A 20,285-nucleotide genomic window follows, 5' to 3' on the forward strand; every position below is an offset into this window, starting at 1 on the left:
TCAGCACAATGTGTAAGGCAAATAACAAACAGACTCATGCATATCTAAAAGGGCAACGTGCTTGTGGTGTGACGCAGCTTGGAAAGTGACGCTGCACAGCTTTTGAAGAGTGCTTACTTGTGTTTGTGCGGGTGTGTGTGCCGTCAGGGGTTAAAAGAACTTTAGAAGATGACACTGCAGAGTGCACTGTGTGTGCAAGTAATGGGGGTTCATAGAAGCTGGCAAGAAGCCCACTAACCAGTGCGGCAGAACAGAGTGTCCCAGCAAGCAGTCACACGGAGAGAGAGAGAGAGAGAGAGAGGGAGAGAGAGAGAGAGAGAGAGAGAGAGAGAGAGAGAGAGAGAGAGAGAGAGAGAGAGAGAGAGAGAGAGAGAGAGAGGTGGGCTCAAATAGTGGTCTCAGTTAAACAGTGCAGGTCTCAGACTGAAAGAAAATACCCCAGTGATAAGCCTGGAATTGATCTTCCTCTGACCCCCTAACCCAAGTTAAAATGTTTTTCTTTTTTGTTTTTTTTTTTAGAGAGAGAGAGAGAGAGAGAGAGAGAGAGAGAGAGAAAGGTAACCCTACCATGCACATGAACTGTACAACACGTTATTTATTTATTTCTTTCAAAATCTTGTTTTTAACTTTCAGCAATACAAATCCATTTGCTTTGTACATCAGCAACATGCTATGAATGCAGAAAGACTATATTGTTCCTATATGGACAGCTTAGGGGTTAGAAATGAATCTGAATTCGTTTTAGCACGTACAGGCAATTTTCCATGACCAAATGGATGCAAATCAGAGACACATAAGCAGGGAACTTAATGTCTTGGTTTAAAACTTGAAAATGATTTGGCGGTGTAAAAACAGGAAATAAATCACATCTACTTATGCACATATTTACTAAGTTCACTTAATATGTGATAAATAAACAAACAAAAATGCATAGATGTTAAAAATGAAGAAGAAAAAATAAAAAATTCAACAAATTCATAAAAAGTCAACAAAACGATCCACATTCTACCCCGTATTAATGTTAAACTTAGAAGTCAGGCGAATTATTTTGAATCTGCAAAATGTGAAATTCTAAAACGTTGGCCTTAAAAACACGAAGAGCCATGAATTTGATGGTGTCCAAGAGGAAGTGGGAGGGGGAAACCATCTTTTTTTACTTCTATTACGTTGTTTTAGTAGAAAAAACAACTCCTCCCTCACACATGAATAGAAAACGACCGCAGCTCTCTCAGCTAGAGGAACCCCAACATGCAAACCAATATAAACGTCGTAACCAGTGGCAAGAAAGTAGAACGTTGCCAGGGCTTGATAAGTCTCCTTATGTGCTTATGTGCAGGCTTGGGGAGTAACGGAATACATGGAACGGCGTTACGTAATCAAGATACAAAAAACTGGTGACTGTAATCTGTTACAGTAATGTAAAAAAAATAAAAACAACCCAAAGTAATCAGATCACAAGTACATTTTGAAGAAAAAAACAAAAAAAACAAAAACAAAGGAATACTATCAGGATTACAATTGTTTTTTCTTTGAAAACTAAAGAAATGAACCTTTTGACACAACACAATATAGACAGCTGCATGATTATAGTTCTGGTTCTCTCGTGCCAGTCGTGACTCGAGCCACAAATCTATTTATTTTATTGAAACAAATCCAAACCAAATCCAAGCTCTAATATAAGCTCTAAATAAAAGTATTTGAGATCATATTTCTTTTCTCTGGCTTTATTTACATATGTGACTTTAATGTAATCTAAAAGTAATCAGATTACGTTATTTTCATATTGTGATACTTGGATTACGTTACTGATGACATTTTTTATGAAGTAAATTGTAAGTGTAACGGAACACATTTTGAAAGTAGCCCTCCCAGCCCTGCTTATGCGTGTGTTGCTCTGACCTAAAGGATTTCATAATTGTAATATTCCAAGAATTTAAAGGCAGTGTGCTTTTGAAAACTTACATTTGGATAGTTACAAAGGGTTAAGATGAAGGGGCAGCGAGTTACCACTGAAACTGCTCACATTTGTGAAAATTCCTGAATTATTTGCGAGATCGGGTTACACTGCGTACTCAGGACATTACATTCTCCGAAAAGGAAAGATTCTGCGGTTCTTTCAGTCTGACCAGAGTGCAGTTACAAATGTTAAGGGGTTTAATAGTGTCGTCCTTGTTTTTCTCCAGAGATTGAGGAAACTATACTCATATTGTCACAGAAGCTGTTAATGTGAGCTGACAGCTGGTTAGACAGAAGGTCAGGCACAGAAAGGGTCTCCTAGAAATATTTGATGCCCACTAGGCAAATAGAATTTACTACAAGAGGTGCAATATGAAATAAGTCATTTATATGTCAGTTATCCTTCAAAGTATCATGCACTGGAAGAAGAATGAGAAAGCACAGTTATAGGCATGCTGTGAATATGGGGTTTCTAAATTTAGAACACACCACAGATGCAAAATGAAAAAGGGAAACCATCAGAGTTAAAAAAAAAAAAAAAAAGAAAAAAAAAAAAGTACACTCTATTTAAAGTCAAATATAATGATGTGTCACCGCCGTCTGTTCTAAAAGCCCAGGGTGATGTGTAACTGTGTGTCGCTGTGTATACTGTAACACTTATAAACGACCAGAAAAAGAAAACCAGAAAAATGAAGGAAGTAAACAGAGAGAGAGAGAGAGAGAGAGAGAGCGCGAGAGAGAGAGATGGTGAGACAGAGAGAGAGAGAGAGAGAGAGAGAGAGCGCGAGAGAGAGACAGAGAGAGAGAGAGAGAGAGAGAGAGAGAGAGAGAGAGAGAGAGAGAGATGGTGAGACAGAGAGAGAGAGAGAGAGAAAGAGAGAGAATGAAAGAAAATATAAAAGAAGGAAAAATAAAGAATAGAAGCAAAAAGAGAGAAAAAGAACATGAGGAAGTTTAAAAAGAAAAAAATAAACTATCATCAAAAAGTAAAAAAGAAAGAATAAAGATGGAAAGTAAGAAAGAATAGACGAATATAAAAAAGAAAGATTTGTGGTTCTATTATTTTTATATATATATATATATATATATATATATATATATATATATATATATATATATATATATATAAAATAGAACCAAAAAGTTAAAAGAAAGAGAAAGAAAAGAAAGTATAAAAGGATAAAGATCTAAAGAAAGAAGGAATAGAACAAAAAATAACAAGAAAGAAAAAAGAAAAAAAAGAATAGAACTTAAATAGCGAATAGAACAAGAAAGAAAGAAAGAAAGAAAGAAAGGAAGAACTAAAATAGAGACTAAAACTAAAATAGAGAATAGAACAAGAAAGAAAGAAAAATAGAGACTAAAACTAAAATAGAGAACAGAAAAAGAAAGAAAGAAAAAGAAATAACTAAAATAGAGAATAGAACAAGAAAGAAAGAAAGAAAAATATATCTAAAATAGAGAATAAAACAAGAAAGAAAGAAAGAGAGCATTAGTAAAACTTTTTTTTCCAAGTAAACAATGAACAGAAACACAGCTAGTTTTGCATGATGTGATCTGAAAGCTTAGAGGGAGTTAATGTGAGGGACAATTTGTGTTTGTAGACTTTTTTTCAGGAACAAAAAGAAATCATAAAAGATGACGACGTGTGAAGAGACAGGGCGCGCTCACTGAGAGGCAATTCGCTTTTCTCCAGTCGAATAAAAAAAGGCAGAAGTTTAATGAGAAATATAGATCATTTTCCAATGCAATGCCTTTTTTTTTTTTTTATCTCACACCAATGAGAGAACAATAAATATCACTAGCTAACAGCGGAATTCAAAAACAAACAAAAACACAAGGCTAAGTTTAACTGAAGAGACGGAGCAGTTCGAATAATTTGTAGTGTAATGGTTCAGTGGTGTATTGTATTCATACTCTTCGGCCCTCTTTTATTTAACAGTCCACAAGAGCCGTATTCATTCCTAAAGGTTACTCAGCGCTACGCTTTCAGAAACACGTCAGCTGTTTCAGAGCTCGCGATCTCCAACAGACACGAAGAGGTGAGTCCAATGCGAATACATCGATCTGTTTATGTGATCAGGCAGATGCTGAGATTGGAAAGGAAAAGACCTGAAGATAATCAACTAGCCTGATGACAGAACGGTTTGTTGCTTATTAAATAATATGTGTCTGAAATAAATGGAAGCGGCGCAATACATGATTAAATATACAACTATTCTTTGAACATTGCGAGGGATACAGTGTTTGCGCTTCATAAAGCTGTGTGCTTGGTGCATGGTTTAAAATCTCATGATGAATTGAATCACAGACAGATCTGAGTTCTGTCTTTTTTTTTTTTAGTAATAGCGTAAACGTTCTTGTAATAACCCGCACGTGGTTAGCCTCACGAATCGACTCTCGTTTCGACGTTGTACACGTCTCGCTGTTTTGTGAAAATCTGAAAGTAGTATCAGTGAAATGTTGTAAGAAGAGTGGCTTTGAAAGCGATTAAAACTGATAGAACTATTAAACTGTACAGTCTCAAAATATTATCTGAAATAAAGCACTGCCGTGTGCAGTATTGAGAGTATTGTGGTCCTCGTCAGACATGGTCATCAGTCTGGCACGAATACAAATCTCTCATTTTTAGTTAATCAAGAGGAACTGAGATGGAAAAGCTATACGAGTCTATAGGATTTTCACACTACGACCAACCCCCCCTAAACATATTCTCCAAACATAGGGGGAATTAATACTCTTTAGCAAAATGCCTTCCAAAATGTTTCATACTTTCTTTATATTTTACTTTGTCTTTGTCAGATAGTCTTTAAGAATGCCTTTGATAAATGAAGAACGTATTGAAATCCTTCTCATGGCTGGATCGGGAAGCGGTCGCAGGGTTCCGATGGACTTTAACAGGGAACATGGCATCACACACAACACTGTTTCCAAACGTATTAACAAATTTAAAATAAAAGAAAAAGAAAAAAAAACTAGAAGTGTCTCAGATGCCCACGAACATCCACTGACGAAGACACAACCAACGTGGTTTTGATAAACATAATCCCTTATGTATGGAGACTTTTGAAACACCCTGTAGCTTTATCTATCGTTTTTTTCTTTTCCAACCAATCCTCCAACCAGCAAGTGAAACAGGCCACGGGTGCGATGGAGATCAAAAACTCAAATCCCTTAGAAGGATTATCAAGATTCGGATCAAATCAAGAAAGCTGAGCACCTTTAAGTGTTGTAATGAGCTGTACGTTTATGTAACGTTGTTGTCTATCGGGAAAGAAGCAGCAAATTGTTACAGTAAGTTTTGACTATTAGCTGAAACTTTCTGCCAGTGTATCTGGATGCAAGAAAAAGCCATGAAATCAGTAGAGTTCATCACAGAGTTAAGTGTAATTCAACCAATCTATATGAATAGATATTTTATATGCATGTTTCTTTTTCAGTATTCACCAACTGTGGCCCTGTTTCCCTAAAACATTGTAAAATGGCCATATTAACATTTACATTTTTGCAGAAAGAAAAGAAAAGAGAAAACCCCCAAAAAACCCTCAGCCCTGTTTAGAGCTACTTCCTTTCCGGTCATCTGCCACTTCATAGCTTCTTTGCATTACAAATTAAGAAGAATCAATGAATCCCTGCTTATGCAACAAATCCTTCTAGAGATCTCAAACACTCCGAAAACCTGTGCATGAGCAAAATAAGCTTAAATCGCTCCTTAATTTGGTGGTTACACTTACCCTGACAGTTTAGCCATCTTTGAAAATCCGAACACGTCCATACAGAAGACTGGACAATCCTGTCTGTGCTTCACGCGCTACAAATCCTTGGTGCTTGCTTGACTGCAAATCCCAAAATTGCTCAACTCTCCATCCCACCTGACACTCCGGTGCCGAATCAGGCGCAAAACAGATGCACTGTAAGCCTTCCAGAAGCCTCTGTCCAAAGCTAGACTTTCCACCAAACGGATCAGATCCAGCCTTCATGGACTGAATCCTGTGGAGCAGGAATGGGCAATCCACAAGAGTTTTATGCTGCGCTAGTCTAGCTTGTCCTCTTCTCGTTCAGGTGGAATGCTGGAAGGCAGTGTTTGCACTCTCTCCATCGCTCTCTCTCCTGCAAGCTGTGGGTAGAAGAGCCTGAGCAGAGCAGCAGTGACAGCAGCTTTGAATGAAAAGCGCCAGAGAGAGAGAGAGAGAGAGAGAGAGAGAGAGAGAGAGAGAGAGAGAGAGAGTGTAGGAGGAGGGGTCTAGGAGAGGAGTGGAAAGAGAAAGAGGAGGACGGACGGTGATAAACACTACTCCTGGCACTAGAGCTGATGAAAACGCACACCTTTTTTTTTTTTTTTTCTTTTTCTTTTTTAGTGAGCCCTTCACCCCTGACTCCAGTGGGGTGTGGGAAAAGAGAGGGAGGGTGAGGGGGAGTGTGGTGATGAGAAAGAAGAGAGAGAAAGAGGGAGCAGTAGAGAGACAGATTGCTGACTCTGCAGTAGAGTGTCAGACTGCTGATGGCAGGAGAGCAAGACCCTGTTTTCCACAGAAGGTACACACACACACACACATTTGCATTCTTGTGGTGTATATATTAAAGTAATTGAGTCTTAGCACCTAAAACTTGGTGAATAAACTTGTCAGAATATGGTGAGAGCATTAGAACGTTTATAAAGACTCATTCCAGTAGGTGTCTGCTATTATATAGTCTGCTTTCTTTAATCCTGATTTTGACATAACAGAGATCAGGGCAATGATAAGGGCACACGACAAGCACCAAAACCATGCACTCTAATTTAGGATCAGGGAAAATATACGTTACCATACGTTTTTAACTGAATAGAAGAAAATAGACACACGTCGGTCCTTACAGTGTATTGGCATTGTCAAAAGTGTTCATAAAAAAGATATAGGCTGAAATAAGCCTAATAAGACGACTTTATTTAAGAGCCAGACATATTTAAGGAAATATGTCTAGACATATGTCTGTTGTTACAGTGTAATTGGATTTGTGCTGTTAAAACCCTCACCAGGTTACAGTGTTTATACGTGAGTGTCACCACCGAGTCTCATGAGATATGAAGACCCTGCAGAGAACTTCAGTTTAGTTTTCACTTAGTAAACTATGTCACATTGTATTAGAAGCAACTGTGTCATTAAGAGTCTCTAGAAAGTGTCATAGCACAACTGTATGCCAACAAAAAGATCAGTTGACAGATATAGTGTCGTATCAACTTCCACTACATATACTATACAGGGTCGCGGAAGCCTGGAGCCTATCCAAGGGGACTCGGGGTACAAGGCAGGGGACACCCTGGGCAAGGTGCCAACCCATCACAATTTAGAGTTGCCAATCAGATTACAACACATTGTTGGACTGGGGGAGTAAACCGGCGTACCAGGAGGAAACCCCCAAAGAATATGCAAGCTCTGAGCACACAGAAACCCAACCCTGGTGGTTCGAGGCAAACGTGCTAACCACGTTCCCCCCTGTTATAAAACTTTATATACTGTAAGTTTATGTCAGTTGACATGAAGTCCATTTCTAGCCTTGATGGTGGTGTAAATTGTTGTTTAGGACCCCCATTAGAATGCAGGATTTGGCAGTAATATACTGTATGGCCTAAAGTATGTGGACACCTGACATCCACACCCATATGTGGTTCTTCCCCAAACTGTTGCTACAAAGTTGGAAGCACACAATTCTCTAGAACGTCTTTCTATGCCATAGCGCCATTATTTCCCATCACTGGAACTAACGGGCCTAAGCCCAAAGCTGTTCCAGTATGACAATGCCCCTGTGCACAAAGAGAAGTACATAAAGACATGTTTTGCTGATGTTGCCGAACTTGAGTGACCTTCACAGCACCCTCAACGCCTTTAAGATGAACGCCAGGCCTTCATCAGTGTCCAAAGTCGCTAATGCTCTTGTGGCTGAAAGGGCCAATCCACAGCCATGCTCAAATCTAGTGGAAAGACTTCTCAGAAAAGTGGAGTAGAGGGGTGGCAACATCATATCAGTGCCCATGGTTTTGAAAAGGAAGGTTCAAAAACCACAGCTGGTTTTAATGGTCAGCTGTCCACATAGGTTTGCCAATGTAGTGTTGTATTGTAGTTGTATACCTTAACATACTGTACGTTTATTGATATAACGGTGTCACAGTGTGTGCTAAGCTGTAGTATTGTGTGGTATTTCAAAGACACTGAATTGTATGAAGGCAGGGAGTCATACTGTATATTCCTTTTTTTTTTCCAACCACCAAAACACCAAAGACATGCTTGACTACAGAACTGTGCCGGATTGAAAGAAACAAAGCCCATTCTTGAGGAGATATTATGCAAGGAGTCAAAAAAAGTCATACTGTAGATCCCCAGTTGGCACATAGCTTCTGTACGGTTGAACAGAACCATGCTCACTATTCTTATTGCGACTGATAACAAATTTCAGTGTGCACATGAATCAAAGAGAAGTTTAAAGCAGGGAGGAGGCAGAAAAATGGAAGCCATACTGTTGGAAAATGGAAACCTTTTATATGAGAAAGACACACAGCTTTGATCTGGGGACGACTCTTTCTTTTACGCCACGGATATATTTCACAGTGGTTCAGGGCCAATGACTTCCTGGGCATGCACCTGCTTCTGTTGGTGGTATTAAAAAGTGTCTGCATTGGACTGTCTTGGGGGGGGGGGGGTTCTCTTTTTCATAATTCCGAAAAAGTTGGGACTGTATGGGAAATATGACAAACAAAAAGAGTCATCTGAAAATTCAGTCTACCCTGTACTATATTGAAAACACATTATTAACATGCTATTTGATGTTTTACTTTGTGAATTTCATTCATTTTTGAAAATATGCATTCATTTCAAATCTGATGACTGCAACACACTCCAAAACTGTCGGGACAGTCGAATGTTTATCACTGTGAAACATCACCTTTTCTATTAATAACACTTATTAAGCTTTTGGGAACTGAAGACACCAGTTGGTTAAGTTTACAAAGTGGAATTTTTCCCATTCATCCATTATCAATCCATTTCTGTACAGGGTCTTCGTTGCCTTATTTTGCACTTCATACTGCGCCACACATTCTCAATCGGAGATAGGTCAGGACTGCAGGCAGGCCATGCTAGCACCCGGACTCTGCTTACATAAGCATGGGCTTGTAATCCGGGCAGAATGTGGTTTGGCGTTGTCCTGCTCTGGATGGCAGCATATGTTGCTCCCATCCAGATGTTGTTACCCATCCCTTCCCGTTTTGGCCCAGAGAACACAACAGCTGTTTTGTTCAAAAACTATTGGAAATGTCGAATCGTTGGACCACAAAACTGTTACTGTGCTACTGTCCATCTCAGATGAGACCGAGCCCAGAGAAGTCAGCAGCGCTTCTGGACAGTGTTGATGTATGGCTTCTACATTGCATAGTTTAGTCTTAACTTGCATCTGTGGATGCAGTGGCGAATGGTATTGACCGACAATGGTTTACCAAAGTATTCCCGAGCCCATGTCAGTATATCCATTACAGACTCATGACAGTTTTTATAACAATGACTTTTGAGGGATCGGAGATCACGCGCATTCAAAAGGTTTTCGGCCTTTTGAGATTTGACCAAATTCCTCGACTCTTTTAATTATTCTGTGCACTGAAGAAGGTGAAATGCCCAAAATCCTACCGATTTGTATTTGGGGAATGTTGTTCTCAAAGTGTTTCAAAGATTATTCGCTGATGCATCTGTTGGTAGAAAGGACTAGTCCTTTTTTGGAGGCTCCTTATCATATCACTATAAGTCCTAAACTGCCCCTGTCCCAACTTGTTTGGAACATGTTGCATGCATCAATTTCAAAATAAATGTTTACCTTACAAAAAACTATGCAGTCGATTAAGTAAAACATCAAATGCCTTGTCTTTATATGTTTTTTTGTTTAAATACAAGTACATTTACAATATTTACACTCCTATTTGTCTTGATTAGCCATTTCCATACTGTCCCAACTTTTTCAGAATTGGTTTTGTACAAAAGAGATGTGAAAAAGGACTCATTTACAATTACATAATTACTATGCAACATTAAGATTTTAACAAGTGATGCGAGTTGTATGATGAATTAGTGACATTTCTGCTTTTGAAGCATGAAGTCTAGTTTATATTGCTAATGAACATCAGCTGAACATCAACACAAACTCTTTCACAACATTTTCCCTTAGAAATAATTACCATTTGCAATCGAATAATGACTCAAATGACAAACGTTTTATGCATCCATACCCCATACTATTCATACTATCTATTCAGCTCTTGATTGTACACCATGTACAAGAGAACAATAAGTTTTGTCCTTTCTTGGTGAAACAAGAAAGCAATGTATTTAAGGTCACTGAACATTGTGTCAGAGATGAGCACATTAGCATGTAGTTTGGCATTCTCCTTGGCACACTGGAGCACCAAGGTTGAACAGCTAGACTTGCTCAGGAGTCCTAATCAAACTTCCTAAATAAATCCCACCAAAAAATTCCCAAATCGGCATTAAATAGTTTATTCGTTGAATGCCAGACACTCACCATCTAATATCTTTGTGCTAGCTGTTTATTTCAAAAGATACCAATTGTTAGATACCAAAAGTGTGGTATTTCAACTGTATTGTAGAAATCATATTATGATTGTGGTTACTGTGGATGTTCTCAGTGGAAAGGCACCAGCAAAGGACCATTTCTGACCAGACTGAGGTGATGTACACTTCATAGGATAGCAGTGAAATTGGTATGGTTCACTTCAATGTCACTGCTGTAGTCTGGTGGTGAGAAAATAGCATAATCTCTGTTCTTTGTTGGCTCCTTTCCATTGATAAATGTATTACAGGGAAATCAACTCTAAATATCTGCCTATAGCAACACATAGGCTACAGTCAGTGATAGTATACCAACAATATATACACCGATACGGGAATGCATACTGTATATAGTAGATGTACGAAACATAATCTACTTGATCTCCTCCTTTCAGCTGCCTGTGTTTCAGGCCAACAAATAATACACTCTCCTTTACATATCCCTTCTGGCACTGTAAAAACTAAATCATAGATTTGCATTCCTCATGCCACAAATCCAAGCTGCAATTTTCTCTCGCAGAATGCCTAATCCCCCAGATGACACTGATTTTACTCCACTGAGATTCAACTAACTCAGGTTAATGCACCGCAAGTGCTGGGGAACATATTGTGAAAAGACAGCTAAAGCTTAATTATATGGTACTATTCTTGTCTTCATTTTGACTCCGCGCACATTTGTCAGATATAAAAAGAAAATCTCATTCATTCATATATATATATATATATATATATATATATATAAAAAGTTTTACATTCTCATGGGTGGATCGGGAAGCTGTCACAAGGTTGCGATGGACTTTAACAAGAAACATGGCATCACACACAACACTCTTGCCAATCTTATTAACAGATTCAACCGAGAAGTGGACGTACGTCCACAAACATCGACTGACCGACAGGGTGCTGGTAGATATAGTCCGCTACGTATGGAGAATTTTGCTTAGCATAGCATAAAGCATAATATAAAAAGTACTATAACTTGTTTGCAATAACCCTTTACATATGTTTCTTTAGCTTCCCCTAAATCCTGTAAGTCCTTATAATGCATTGTAATGTATTCTGTATTGAACTTAAATTGCATTCGCATCAAAGCCTGTAATGACCTGGTGTAAAAGTGCTCATTATATGGGTTTATGCTAGGCGTTATTGGACAGCATGTACGCATGCATTTATAATACATCATGAATACTGGATTTATAGATAAATCTTTCTTTATAAAATAGAAAAGAAAATATGTTGCTGCTGCTGCTGTTGTTGTTGTATCTCTGTTACATGACCATATCTTACATTTGCCATCAGGAGTTTTGTGTGTCCAATCCAAAATTGGATTTTGATTTGGGTTTTAATTCTCATACTCAATATAAAAGTTATGATTTACTTAAGCTTTCAAAAGAAATTCGAAATTTCTCGAATTTTGAGAGCATAAAGAAAGAGAGAAAGAATGTATACCATTTAGTTTATTAGTGTATTGCTCATGTTTCTTGAGTAACAAAATGGGGTATGTAAAGATATTAATAGTGAAATCAAAATATCGGTTCATAAGATGTGCATTTCTCTTTCTGAATGTGATGTAAATATTTTCTAATAGTGTGTATACTCAGCCGTTGCCTTTTCTAACAACATTCTCTTCTCTTTCTTCTCTCCATATCTCGCTTCATATCATGTGAACAGCTTTTGGACCTGTCAAATTAGGTCTGGACACAATCTGTTCCTGTTGAGTTTGCCTCATTGACTGTGATATTGGCTTACATGATAATACAAGGTATATTTTCCATCTTACGCCCAGAAACCATGGAGGTGCAAACTTTTAAGTGTTAGCGAACAAGACTGTGAGAAAGGTTTGACCTCTCTCAGATGTACAGAGAACAGATGGGATGGAGAATGGTTACTAGAACTGGTCACACATCATTATATTCCAGTGTAACTGGGGATAGTGCAGCATCCAGAGAAACTATGTAAAAATCCATTATTGGATTGCGTGTGTGTGTGTGTGTGTGTGTGTGTGTGTGTGTGTGTGTGTGTGTGTGTGTGTACCCTGTTCTACTTTCAGTAATCTTAAGCTTCTGCTCCCGGGCTCTGGAGTCTACCCGCCTCTCCATCCCTGCTGTCAACACGTGAATACTAAGCACACTCATCAATAAGAAGGACAGAATGTGGTGGCGTCAGATAGCGACGAGCAATGCAGCATAACGATTTATCACTGTTTCCCCTTAATGCCTGCTGCAGCACCTCGGTATTGAAGTGGCACATTATATTAGCCCCTCGAGTTCTCAGGTTCACCTGTGTGTAATGAATCTGTACAATAGAGAAATATACTGCATAATAGGAGTATGCGTATACAGTGCATGAATGATTACGGCAGATAAAAGCGTGTCCTTCCATTTTGATACACAGGCTTATTTTGTGCAAACAATGATGAGGTCGTTCATTCGGCTATCTACAAGGATTTCCGATAAGGTTATATAAGTTCCAGCATGAATTTTGATGTGTCACATAACGCACGTTACTTGCTTCAGAAGTTTGAAGAAAAATATTGCTCACGAAGAAAACGACATTCCATCAGAATTGTTCACGACTTTTTAACGATAATCCAGGACCAATTTCACGTCTTGAAATATTCTAGTTAACGCCATAAGAGAAACAGTACACCTGGTCTCAGAAGAGACTGCAGCCGATAACTGTATTTCACAAGACTACCGTTGTGGAAATGACTCCATTTCTCTAGAGGAAGGCAATTCCCAGGACTCTTTCTAGCATAGCGGCGGTACATAAGAACACAAGAAACGTCTACATTATAGCAATATCTCTGAGAATAATCGAGAATACAAACAAGAATAACTTAACCATGTGCACACTCCCTACATTGCTCTTAGGTATTTTTATTCTGTGTGTGTGTGTGTCCGAAACCATCGTAACGGCAAGGCCAGTTCATTGGTTTGTGCTATACACCAAATACATTTGGGTTTAGCATCAAAAGATGATTATGAGATGAGAGTTTATAGGATTTCGGATTCATTTCCTGACATAAAAAATTAAAAATAGAACGTTTTGTATCAGACCACGAAATTTTTAGGTGAGCATAAGTATAGGAACAGATAAGTCTGGAAGTCAAATGTAGAGGTGTACCTATAGGTCAGGCAAAGGGCCCGCATACTGAGAGAGCCCCCGAGGGCTGATCGCTTAAATATTCAAAAATTTTCATCTTAAAATAATGCGCGGCAACGCCCTTAGATGTTAAATGGGGCTCCTTTGCAGGCCGCGGTCACGTTTGAGGCGCGTTTATGCTCCTGCGAAATCCCGGTACTGTGTCTCTTGCTGCTGCGAATCAATCCTTTAGGTTAGTTAATACCAGAGGTGTAACCTGGCCTGGGTCTTTTGGGCTGTAGCCCCGAAAGATTTTCTCTTTAGCCCTGAATGATTCTTCACTTGGAGCGGATTGTCACTATGTAACCGAACGTCAGTAAAAGAAGACCGCCTGTAATTTTGAATCTTTAGTGAACCGAGTGTTGTATTTTATCTTCAGGTTTACAGCAAAATACGCGGAAATACTCGTGTCTTATTGGCTGACAGGTCTTAATTCTGCCAAACGCTAGCTCACACAATCAGTCTTGTAGTGTGAGGAAAAATGGATATATACACCGCTTTTTGTTGTTGTTGTTAAACATTTTACCAGTAAAGGGATTGAAACTGAAACACTAACACCCTCTCATGCTGAGCAGGAAAACAAGACGTATAAAAGTGCATATGAGTTAAAGTTTAAATGAACATGATATGAGCAGGGCGTAAGGACGGATAATGTACTGAACCCATACAATGATAGCTTAGTTGTGCCTCCCCTTGGCTATCGACACCAAACCAGCCTAGTCTCGTGTTAGATAGCCCAAAAAGGTTGACATTTTATCGGTCTAGTAGTCCTGCAAACACTGATAACACCCGAGGCAAGTTTTACAATAAATCCAACTTTTTGTCCGATTTTCCCATTTTTAAAGCAGTTCGCTCTCACATGCCAGAAAACAACGCATCGAAACAGTTTATTTAGAAGTACGTTTTTAAATGGAGAAGAATCTGGGCTCAGCCCTGGATGATTAACACTCCAGCGAACACCCCTGGTTAATACAGTAGTTAATATTAGTTAACATTAGTTGAAGATGGAGAATTTGTTTCCTCATCGAGGCTCGATTTCCTATTTGTAAAAAAACACCATAAAGTTGTAAAAAATAAAAACTATGTTCTGTTACACGTGTTTTTACTACTTTTAAATGTAGACTATCATTTTATCTGTAGGAGCCTATGAGCTGTTTTGTTCAAATGTTTATATTTCGCAGGGGGAGGGGACACAGTTTTTTCGGCAATTTTAAGGTAGCCCCTTTCTTTATTCGTTTTTCTACGTTCTTATGATTGTTCAATGAAGACATAATAACAACATAAATCTGGCAGAAGGACCCCACACACTTATTTTGCTTGAGGCCCACACAAAATCTAGGCTGGTCTCTGAGTAAATGAAAGTAAATAACTCTTAATATTTGGTTGCATATCCCTTGCTTGCAATAACTGCATCAAGTCTGCGATATAACATTGAAAGTACTGACAGATGAAGTGAATAACACTGATTATGCATCCATCTCAGGGCAGCAGGCGAGGAATACCCTGGATGAGGTGCCAACCCATCGCAGGGCACAATCTCACACACATTCATACACCCATTCACACATCACAGACCATTTAGATATGCCGGTGCGCTTACAATACGTGACTTTGGACTGGGGGACGAAACCGGAGTACCCGGAGGAAACCCCCGAAGCATGGACAGAATTGCAAGTTCTGCTCAGAGAGGGCGGAGGTGGGAATCAAACCCCCAACCCTGGAGGTGTGAGGCAAGCATGCTAATCACTAAACCACTGTGCCCTCCATTGAAATGAAATAAAATTAAGTTAAATTTAAAGAAATGTAACAAATAAAAATTCTCTCTTGGAAGTATTAAATTTAAATAATACTTCAGTAAAGTACAAATCATCCAAATAGTACAATTAAATAAGTATTTTCCACCCTTGCTTGCATTATGTGGTATGTAATACAAAACCAAGTCCCTGGTTCAGAACCAGATTCCTGCACCATGAAGAACACTCAAGTCAATAAGGAGTAAAAGTACATTTTGTCCCAACCTATATTTTGTAATGTTGTCAAATTTGCTTTATTGGTGTACATGTGAATGCTGTCTAAAATCTTCAACAGAGATCATGTTCCCACAAATTCTTCTACTAAAGCAGATTTTCAGACACTGTGCTCATGCTATCCCAATTTTCCAGATGTTTCTGCTTGTTGTGTAACAGTTATAAACAGGTCAATCAGGGTTAAGCTGTAATCTCTGTTTCTGGAAATAAAGCCGGAATGCCTAGCAATCAAAATACAACTGTGGTAGTGTGGGTATGGCTAGATACGAGGTGTGATGGTATGGGTTGATGATTCCGGGAACTGTCGATCAGTCCTGCACATCGGCTTGGAGGAATTTTAGCCCGTTCCTCAGTACAGAACGGCTTCAACTCTGGGATGTTGGTGGGTTTCCTCACATGAACTGCTTGCTTCAGGTCCTTCCACAACATTTCTACTGGATTAAAGTCAGGACTTTGACTCGACCATTCCAAAACATTAACTTCATTCTTCTTTAAACATTTTTTGGAAGAACAACTTGTGTGCTGAAGGTTGTTGTCTTGCTTCATGACCCACTTTCTCTTGAGTTTCAGTTCATGGACAAATTCCCGACATTATCACCGATATAATTCAGAATTCATTGTTCCATTAATTATGGCAAACCATCCTGGCCCAGATGCAGCAAAACATGATACGGCCAGCACCATGTTTCACAGATGTGATGAGGTTCTTATGCTGGAATGCAGTGTTTTCCTTCCTCCAAATATAACTCTTCTTATTTAAACCAAAAAGTTCCATTTTGGTCTCATCCATTCACAAAATATTGTTCCAGTAGCATTCTTGCTTGTCCACGTGATCTTTAGCAAACTGCATATGCGCATCAGTGTTCTTTTTGGAGAGCAGTGGTTTTCTCCTTGCAACCCTGCCATGACTTATGAACATTAACATGTGAGAGAGGTCTTTAGTTGCTTAGAAGTTACCCTGGGTTCCTTTCTGACCTCGCAGACTGTTACACGTCTTGCTCTTGGAGTGATCTTTGCTGGTAGATCACTCCTGGGGAGGGTAACAATAGTTTTGAACTTCCTCCATTTGTACACAATCTGTCTGACTGTGGATTGGTGGAGTCCAAACTCTTTAGAGATGGTTTTGTATCCTTTTCCAGTCTCATGAGCATCAACAACTCTTTTTCTGAGGTCCTCAGAAACCTCCTTTGTTCGTGCCATGATACAGTTCCACGAACACGTGTTGTGAAGATCAGACTTTGATAGATCCAAGTAAAGCACTCGCTCACACCTGATTGTCATCCCAGTGATTGAAAACACCTGACTCTAAACCTTCAAATCAAACTGCTACTCCTAAATGTTCACACACTTTTGCCAGTCACAGATGTAATATTGGATCATTTTCCTCAATAAATAAATGACCGAGTATTATATTTTCCCCTTATTTGCTTAATTGGGTTCTCTTTGTTTACTATTACGACCTGTATGAAAATCATTTTTGCAGATATACAGAAAATTCTAAAGGGTTCACAAACATTTTATAATATATATATATATATATATATATATATATATATATATATATATATATATATATATATATATATATATATATATATTAGTGAGAAAATTGCCCACACATATAGCTGTGACACACACAGTATCTGTCACAAAGTCTGCATAATAATAGAGCAGGTTTTGCCTGAGGAATTGATGCTTGCTTTACTTACTGAATGATGGTGAAGACCCCCAGCTCATCCCTGCTGAGATCCATGCCTTGATCCTTAGAAAACCTCTTGTCTTTCTTTCCTTTTTCGTTCTCTTTTGTTAAACCCGGTTTCTCCCGAGCTCTTAGCGCATCACCGCGGTTGATGGATTTAGCAGGGTCATCTAGGCCGGGCGGGATAAACGTCACACACATACATTAATTCTGTGCGAGTCAGAGCAAGTGGCCTCAGGGCCACACATCCCTTCCATGTCCCATTACTGACACAATATTATCCCACTCTGAGTACGGGAGGGAGAGGATCAATGCTTCAACATCTGTGGCCTCACAGACAACAAATCTGCCACCGTGCCATGTTTATGACAGAGAGAACAAGAGATTGCAAAATCTGAAAGCTGTCTTCGTTTATTGCGTCTTCTACGTTTTACTCGACCGGTTTAAGTAGGACAGACAAATAGGATGACCTGCACAGCAAACCGGACTGAAATCTAATAGAAATGTTATTTTGTGTGCTCCTGTCCTAATATTACCTCTTCATTCATTCCTCTTCAGAAAAGTCTTTATCCAATCAGGTGGATCTGGAGCCTAACCCACGAACAGTGTGTGTAGAATATTAGTCATCCTCATCTTCTTAAATAAATAAATAAATATTATTTTTCAACCACGTTTGAAACGTCTTGAGCGGGCCTCAGTTTTCTCACGTGAGCAGTGGAATGTAGCAGACAGTTATTGAGAATTGGACCTAGATATTAAGAAGGGATAGTGCCTGAATCTATATACATCGATTAAAATAACCCACACGTAACTTTTGGAGTGCCTGCTTGCATCTTTTCAAAGAACATAAGACAGTAAATGGTAGAGAGGAGGAATACACCATACCCTATTACCTCTTATTTATTCGAGGTAGTTCACAGACAGAGGGCACGGTGGCATTATTGTTAGCACGTTTAAATCTTTAGGGTTGGGGGTTCAAATTCCACCCTGTGTGCAGAGCCTGCATGTTCTCCCCGGGATTTGGGGTTTTTTACTCCGGTTTCCTCCCCCAGACCAAAGACATGCATTGTAGGCTGATTTGCATGTCCATATTGTCTGCAGTGTGTGAATGTGTGTGTGATCTTCAGGCCTAGTCCTTTCTACCAACAGATGCATCAGCGAATAATCTTTGAAACACTTTGAGAACAACATTCCCCAAATACAAATCGGTAGGATTTTGGGCATTTCACCTTCTTCGGTGCACAGAATAATTAAAAGAGTCGAGGAATTTGGTCAAATCTCAAAAGGCCGAAAACCTTTTGAATGCGCGTGATCTCCGATCCCTCAAAAGTCATTGTTATAAAAACTGTCATGAGTCTGTAATGGATATACTGACATGGGTTCGGGAATACTTTGGTAAACCATTGTCGGTCAATACCATTCGCCACTGCATCCACAGATGTAAGTTAAGACTAAACTATGCAAAGTAGAAGCCATACATCAACACTGTCCAGAAGCGCTGCTGACTTCTCTGGGCTCGGTCTCATCTGAGATGGACAGTAGCACAGTAACAGTTTTGTGGCCCAACGATTCGACATTTCCAATAGTTTTTGAATGCCCTGTGATGGGTTGGCACCCTGTCCAGGGTTGTGCCCTGAACTCCCTGAGATAGGCTCCAGGCTCGCTGTGAACCTGTGTAGGATAAGGTGCATGAAAAACGGATGGATGGGAACTAACTGCAGACAGGAACTAAAGTTGTGAGTGGGGAACTGAACTAACGTAGAATAAGTGGTACAGAAAATGGATGGATAGATGGATGGATGAATTCAACTTTAAGTACTTTACACTTTGGGGGGAAAAAAAAGTTGAAATCTACTCAATTCTGTTCTTATTTTGTCCCTCTTTTGGATACCTTAAAGGTTTTATACAAAGCCTACAGGATGTGACATGACATGTTATAGGAAAATAATCAACGACTGGGTGGTATGATGCTGTTCCCACCACACAGTTGATTATTTTCTATTAACAGCACGTCCCGAAGCATTTATTTCTCCTACACCACAGCAATATACGAACACTAACAGTATTTCGTTTATTAATGAACACCACATCATGTTTTTTTATCCATTTCTATCTGTTCACAAGACAAGTTAGTTCGTGTTATTTATTTTATAGCAGTATAAGCATTCATCCCTCACCAGCCTCTCAAAAAAGAAGACATACCTTGTCATGTTACCAAGAAACCTCTCCCTATAAAATTGGTGTAATTAAACTCCGTGCCCGTCCTGAACCTCTGCAGCTACACTCTTAGAAAAACTGATTCCTGAAGTCTTCTACATAAGACCTTTCAACTAAAGAAGGCTTTGTTCTCTAAAAGTGCATGTAGCTCTGGAGAGTTAAACGAATACTTAGGCTGATCCTAGACCAGCCTCTGATTACCTGTCAGATTTTCAATCCAATAATTATTGGCACCCTTCATGAAAATCACCAGAAACAGCATGCATTGGACCTCAATCTTTTAGTAAAGTCAGCGTGTGATTATTTTTCCGCTGGAACACTGATTTCCGTCGTACTCGCGTGCGCATGTTGACGAATGCCAATCACTTGTAAATTAGCAGGCGCGTGCACAACACAGCTTATTCACATTTACCGACACCCTCAAAATACCATAAAAGTCAAAGCTTACAGCGCTTAAATGATGAAGTTAGTAAACGGCCAAAAAAAAAAAAAAAAAAAAAAAAAAAAGACTCTCAGAGGTAGAAGTGGAAGTTATTTTGGACTTATGCCTATGCCAATATATACATCATTTAACAGCATAACAACCCCTTGAAAAGGTCGAAATTTGGAGCCATATTACAGGAAAGGTGAATTGGATGTGAAGCACAACATAGA

At 39.1% G+C, this 20,285-nt stretch overlaps 1 protein-coding gene across 6 annotated transcripts in view; it reads right to left on the reverse strand.

Moving 5' to 3' along the window:
* Window positions 1-20,285, reverse strand: part of LOC108259089 (FERM and PDZ domain-containing protein 4) — a 77,685-nt gene that overhangs the window by 47,714 nt on the left and 9,686 nt on the right. For 2 of the 6 annotated variants that reach the window (XM_053676328.1, XM_053676326.1), the window contains exon 1: window positions 17,425-18,036. The exons of 1 other annotated variant lie outside the window; for it this stretch is intronic. In XM_053676328.1, coding sequence (XP_053532303.1) covers window positions 17,425-17,615 — 191 coding nt within the window. In that variant the 5' untranslated portion in view covers window positions 17,616-18,036. Of the gene's footprint in view, window positions 1-5,690; window positions 6,297-17,424; window positions 18,044-20,285 lie in introns of those variants that run through there. 3 more of the 6 variants (XM_017458275.3, XM_053676330.1, XM_053676331.1) reach the window with 3 other exon arrangements.

Source organism: Ictalurus punctatus, chromosome 26, assembly GCF_001660625.3.
Source record: "Ictalurus punctatus breed USDA103 chromosome 26, Coco_2.0, whole genome shotgun sequence".
Classification (NCBI taxonomy): Eukaryota; Metazoa; Chordata; class Actinopteri; order Siluriformes; family Ictaluridae; genus Ictalurus; species Ictalurus punctatus.